The following is a 6,161-nucleotide window of genomic DNA, read 5'->3' as shown; positions in this document are numbered from 1 at the left end:
CTTACAGTTGTCGTATTTTTTTATTTTGATGAAGAAGTTCAAATGAAAGGGCGCTGATTATTAACCATAATATCACCATTTAAGTTATCAATAGCATCCCATCCTAGTGTAACGGCTTTCACCTGTACAAAAGGCGTTTTAAGTCCGAAAAATGCATGGATGAAAGAGTTGTTGACTTTTGTATTCGAGACTTTAACTTTTGAAATAGACTCGGGATATTATTATTCAAATAAATCAAAAAGGGGTCAAATAAATAATGTTAATAATTAATTATAAAAATACTTTCACTTGTTAGCTGTTGATGAAAGTTTACTTCAATTATAAAAAATAATAAGAGAGAAAGAGAAGATCTAATCACTCATCAAGCTAATCCTCACGCCTCCTTTCCCCAAAATTTTGAAGATCCGTACATAATATAATTCCTTTCCTTATCTATATTTTCATTTCTCTGTATTGGATCTATATACTGTAATGAAGCCTTTTTTATCATTTCATGTAATTTTTTATCTGTGTAGATCTACAGTATAATTATTATGTATTGGAGCAGCTAGGGTCGTTTCTATAATTTGAAGGACCCTGATTGGAGAAAATAAAAGTATATTTATACTTTCGGTAGTACAAATACCATGCCTAATTTTCTGACATTTACAGGAAAAAGGAATAGTGTTTTACGTCTGTTTATAGTGGTATCATACCATTACGTACTATAGTGTCACATAAATCAAATAAAATGCGCACCGGTTACACAGAGTAACTTCCCTTCAAAGTTGGCTTCATTGACAACACTTGGGATGTCTGCAGCTGAAAATGATGTTAAAAGAATGGAAACACGGTGTAATACTTGCAGAAAGCAGATGCAAGTTATGAAACGTTGCACACGCTGTAAATCTGTGATGTACTGGTTCGTAGTTAAATCATTAGATACATGAGTTATACGCATCGATAAACCATTTAATTATCATGCAGCAGGGTTTCGGAATTACCATGCCCGAATCGGGACTTTTTTTGCCTGTGTACAAGTAAATTTTCACTTAGTGGTTGTCCGTGGACAAGTGAATTTCTGTGCCAGAAAAAAATGCCCAAATTCTAACTGTACTAGATCGTGAACGTTAATCTTTCATGATGTTTGTTTGTACACCATCTAAATTGATAGCGAGCTCGACGAGCTGGCCCGAAGGGCCTGCTCGCAAAGGGAGCTTTACGGTAACGCAAGTACATGCTAAGTGATGCTTTTGAAAATTTTCGTCCGAAGTACCGAATTCGACACATCGCAACTTTTCGAATTTAAAGATAACGATAAAAACTGAGGAATTCTGACTGAAAACGGATGTGTAGACTGGTCACCCGCGCACGTCTATGGGAACCATAATTGGACAGGGAACCAGAATAACGGAAGCTGTGTATAAAATATCGAATGACAGTTTTAAAACGGAAAATGTAAAATGAAAATTGAACGATTATTTCAACCGACTTTTCCCGTACATAGGTTTTGCCTGATTTCTTTAAATGTACATTTACATCCTCTTTTTGAAGAAACAAAACATTCTAACACTATCGGAAATTTCTCTATATAAACAAAGAAGGCCCCAAGCGTGCATTATTCTACCACGATGCACTCGCCGTTCTTATTATCTCCCCGTGTATTTTCACATTGAAGGCGCCATTTTGTTTGAAAAATCTGAAAAATAAAAACAATTTTTTGTCGAATTTTGTTGTGAACTATCTAGAATGAAAGAAAATGGTCTAACTAAGAAAATGAATCCGAACACCAATATTTTTTATTCAGTTGTTAACGCTTTACAGACGTTTAAAGTATTGTTTACGTGAAGTCACAATGTAGCGCCAAACAGCACGTGCAAAACAATCAAATCAAGTACGCTATTTTAATGTTGCAAACGTGTTAAGTTTTACATTTATTTCACTTTTAATAATCTTTATTTCGCTTGAAAAATTACAGAGTGAAATGAAATAAACAAACAAAGTTTATCAACGTTTTCAAAACTCGTTATTCATTTAACGGCAGGGGCGGAGCATATTTAACACAGTACGTATGACGTCACACGCACTAGGAATAAAAATGAGGGATTATTTCATACTATTTCACGTTAAAAGTACATCGAGCTCGCTTTGAGGCTTTGCCTTTTTCATGTTAAGGACTATACTGGTCGAAGACCATTAACCGGACACTTTTGGAACATTTTTTCCGTACATCAGCTTCTCTATTTGTGTCTGTTTTTTATTATTCATTTCTTTCTTGTGAATATGAAAATTACACAACATAAAAGTTTTTCACTTCTAAGTGAGCAAATTATATAATATTGCGACACAAAAAAGCAAAGAACGTGACAAGTATCCACTATTTATTCTATTAGATTGTCACTTAATATGGGACTGTACTTAATATTTGTCATAAAACATGATTTTTGTAATTTTATTTTCAGTTCTAGAGATTGTCAAGTGAAAGATTGGCCAAAACATCAACTTGTTTGTAATTCTGCTAATGTTGGGAACTTGCAGCAAGAAAAGAATAAATCCTATCTAAGGAATGATAATAGTATTTTTGAAGATAATCATACTTGTAAGTTTCTCTGGCAACAATGAATATCTGTAACAGATCTGTAATTATATTAGAACTTTTATAATACCAGTATTTCCGAGCTTCTTTGAGTTCCTTGCAGATTTTTTTTGTTTACATCACAATAAGACAGTATAGGTCATAAAGCGGCTTTCCAGCTTTACTTGTGGAGGAAGACTTCAGCTACCCCTCTGTGCCTTATTTCAGGCACACATGGACAACTGAGTAGAACCACCAATTAGCTAGCTGGATAGCTTTCTCACATGAAAGAACCTGAAGACAATTGTGCAGCTAAATTAACCTACAGAGGCGAGCTGTTTGAATCAACGACCTTAACCACTCTGCCAAGGATGCTCTGCACAAATATTAATTGTTCACTTGTCTCTGTAAAATGAGCATCTAATGCATTGCATTTGTAAGTTCATTTTATTACTATTAAAGAAAATGTTTTGATAGTATTTTAATATAAAAGAACAATTTTTTCATGCAACATGGTATATGTGAACTAAGTTTCAAAAATTTACATGAATTCATTGTTAAAGTTAGAATCAAATCCAGTAAAAAATTAATTCATGTTTAATTCACATTATTATTTTTTTTCAAATGAGGTACAGCATCTGGAAGTCATCCTCCATTAGTTGATTTCTCCAAGGCAACAAAACAGAAACAAGATACAAAAACCGTTAACAGTGTAACAAAACCAAAAGAAAAATGCTATCTTTTTGTGAATGAATACTATACTGATGTACCAGTTGTTAATTGTTCAGAACCCACATCTTCCATAACTGTAAAGTGCAACAAAGATAAACACAAACTTGTTGTTCAAAATACTTGGACTGGCGTTGATATTTATAAATTTTTGTCTCATTCCCTTGAGATACCATTAGAAAAAGTGAAAGTTATACACAAAGGTAAAGTTTTAAGTCGTGAAAATATATGTGAAACAATTAAAGATAAGGCAGTGTACCAGGTGATTGGGGAAGTGGCAGAGAATGAGGAAGATTTAGATCAACGAGATATCTGTGTGATGATGAAGCAGACAGGACTTGACAGACAAGCAGCTGTACATGCATTAAAAAAGAAAGGTGATCTTCTAGATGCATTGCTAGATCAATAAACTTCACCTGGTTGAACACTGAATCATGCTATTCACAGAATAAGATGGTGATCACATACACTTTGTTACATGTTTAAGAGTATTAAATATATTATATACTGTATAAGTGGATATTTCTACTTGTTGAAAAGTTAACAAATTTAAAATTCCAGACATTTAGTGTGAAGAAATAGTAGCGAATCGTGAAAGGTAGAAGTTTATGACAATTTGGTTGATATTTTACGCTAGTAGAAATTTTAGCGATTTTAGTCAATTTACAAAATTCACCAATAAGCCGCTAAGTTTGTAATCATAAGTTTGATATCGGAAGTATTTTTCATTCCAATTTTTCTTCCAATGTTGCAGTTCACTACAATTCCGTTGATGGCTCACTTGATAACTTTTCCTTTGTGCCAATAGATAAAGTTCATGATAATATGGAGGGACTATTGAAAAAGACATATTGGATCCATAAAATGGAAACATTTTGTCATAAGGGTGCTCTATAACTTGTAAAGTCTTTTTCAAGAACATAATTCTCTTTACAAACTCATCCATATCTTTTTCAGTACATATTGGCATAAAATCATTCTTACATTTATTTATTGTACCTAGAAATGTTTATTAATAAAGGAACTACTGACATTTTATGCATTTCTAACCTTTCTAAATGTAAGGTTTGCTTTTAATGTCAATAAGTTTCCTTCTTCTTCATTGTATGGTACATGGAACTTTATGTACATGATAACTTAAAAACGAAAAAGCACGTAAAAGCAATTTAAATGTTGAATACATGTATGTTTGCAGCTGAATGTGCTATTTTTGCGTAAGATGTTAGTTTTGTATCTTCTTGCACTAATATGATGTGCTGATATGATTAACGTCACTTCTCTTCAAATATTGTCTTATGTAATACATGTATATATAATGTTATATCTTTGAAATTGTTCCTTTTGTATAATTATGATGCTTTACTTTGCTTAATGCTATTTCTTTTCATTGACTGTTTTATGTAATATGTATATCTTCGAACATTCGGAGGCAATAAAGATGTATATATACTTGTATGGTAATTGAATTTCTTCTGTGACAAATTAATTTTGAACATAATGCATTAAATTAAACAGATGATTTTCATTTTAGTTTTAATTAGCGTAATAAGATATACTGAATGATAGCAATGTTTTCTCAATTATTATCTCCCTTTATACAGATAAATATGTTTTACATAAGTGAAAAAGTATTCTTGAAATTCTGAACTTTCACATTTATATAATTATATAAGTAACTGTTATTTTCCCACTTCTTGAATTTATTAACTAGCTGTAGTTTCTCTGTGAAAATGCATCTTTTGATCCAGTAATAAAATGTAAATCTTTTGAAAATTACATATGCTTGTTAAAAAATTACTTCTATATATACACAGTCATATTATATTTTATTGTATAAAACAGTAAAAGACGTTGTATTTTATTACATTTCTTTTCTTAGATATCACATCTGTTTGCATCATTTTTTTTGTAATTTATCCACTTAAGAAGCATAATAAAAAGAAACATATTTTTTGGTAAACTGTGTTGGTTTGTGAATCATTTTATCATACATTTTATATGACACTAACATAATTACATAATTTCCTGCTGTGAAAACTACATCTTCAGTATCATCTTAAATAAATGAATGACTTATAGCAGAAAAGGGGGCCTTATTCTGTTAAAGTTAAGAGCTTAACAGAATTACAAATGTAGCTACACTAGATTGCAAGTATTTCAAGTTCAAAATATGTTTTGAGATGTTCTTTTTTTTTTTAGGAGAAAATAAGGAAAATATTGTATGACAGAAGGGGGAGAATATCAAGCAAAACTGACTTAGGATGCCTCCTTTAGAAGTGCATTCCAATTTCGACAGTGAACAAGTATTCTTAGTGTAAAGTGAATATCTATGATAGCAAAATACAGAATTTAAGGTTGATTGTGTAGAAATCTATAAGCTTATAGACACACCCTTGAATCATTTCCTGGAACCAACCAGTACTGATCAATGAGTGCTGAAGGAAAAACAGCTTTCCCCTGACGGGGTTTGAACCCAAGCAGCTAGCAATTCTTAGATTTAATACTTGCCTGACGTGTTAACCAACAATGGTTCACCAAGAAATTGTAAGTCAAACAAGAGCTGTCGCCCAAGTGAGGAATGCCCTCGATTAGGTTTCTCAAGCATGCAAGTATTATGAAAAGAAAAGAGAATGAAAGTAACTAATTGCTTAATATTATTCTTTGTATTATTGTACCTGTAATCTCTAATTGTGATTGCGTGAACCTTCAAAATATAAGTGTGACCTTGACCTTTGAAGAAGGGACATGGTTCCTGGACGCAACAGAATGTTGTTATGAGATAGACATTTGTGCCAAGTTATTTCAAAATCCCTCAATGCAGACAAAGTTACAGTCTGGACATAATTGTTGTGTAAGTGGGGACACACGGACGGACAGA

General features: G+C 32.2%; 1 protein-coding gene across 2 annotated transcripts; it reads left to right on the top strand.

The window, feature by feature from the left end:
- Positions 1–574: 574 nt before the first annotated feature.
- Positions 575–5,225, top strand: LOC132760150 (uncharacterized). 2 transcript variants are annotated; one of them, XM_060752059.1, is made up of 3 exons: positions 575–901; positions 2,442–2,578; positions 3,190–5,225. In XM_060752059.1, exons 1-3 carry the CDS (start codon positions 792–794, stop codon positions 3,690–3,692), a joined length of 750 nt encoding a protein of 249 aa, XP_060608042.1. In that variant the 5' UTR covers positions 575–791; the 3' UTR covers positions 3,693–5,225. The 2 variants fall into 2 exon arrangements, with proteins under 2 accessions (XP_060608042.1, XP_060608041.1); XM_060752058.1 differs by having other exon boundaries at positions 3,184–5,225.
- Positions 5,226–6,161: the final 936 nt, after the last annotated feature.

This window comes from Ruditapes philippinarum, unplaced genomic scaffold (genome assembly GCF_026571515.1).
Source record: "Ruditapes philippinarum isolate M1 unplaced genomic scaffold, ASM2657151v2 ctg15313_1_1_1_1, whole genome shotgun sequence".
In the NCBI taxonomy this organism is placed as follows: domain Eukaryota; kingdom Metazoa; phylum Mollusca; class Bivalvia; order Venerida; family Veneridae; genus Ruditapes; species Ruditapes philippinarum.
Note: the sequence above shows the minus strand (reverse complement) of the source record. Positions and strands in the feature narration are given on the sequence as shown.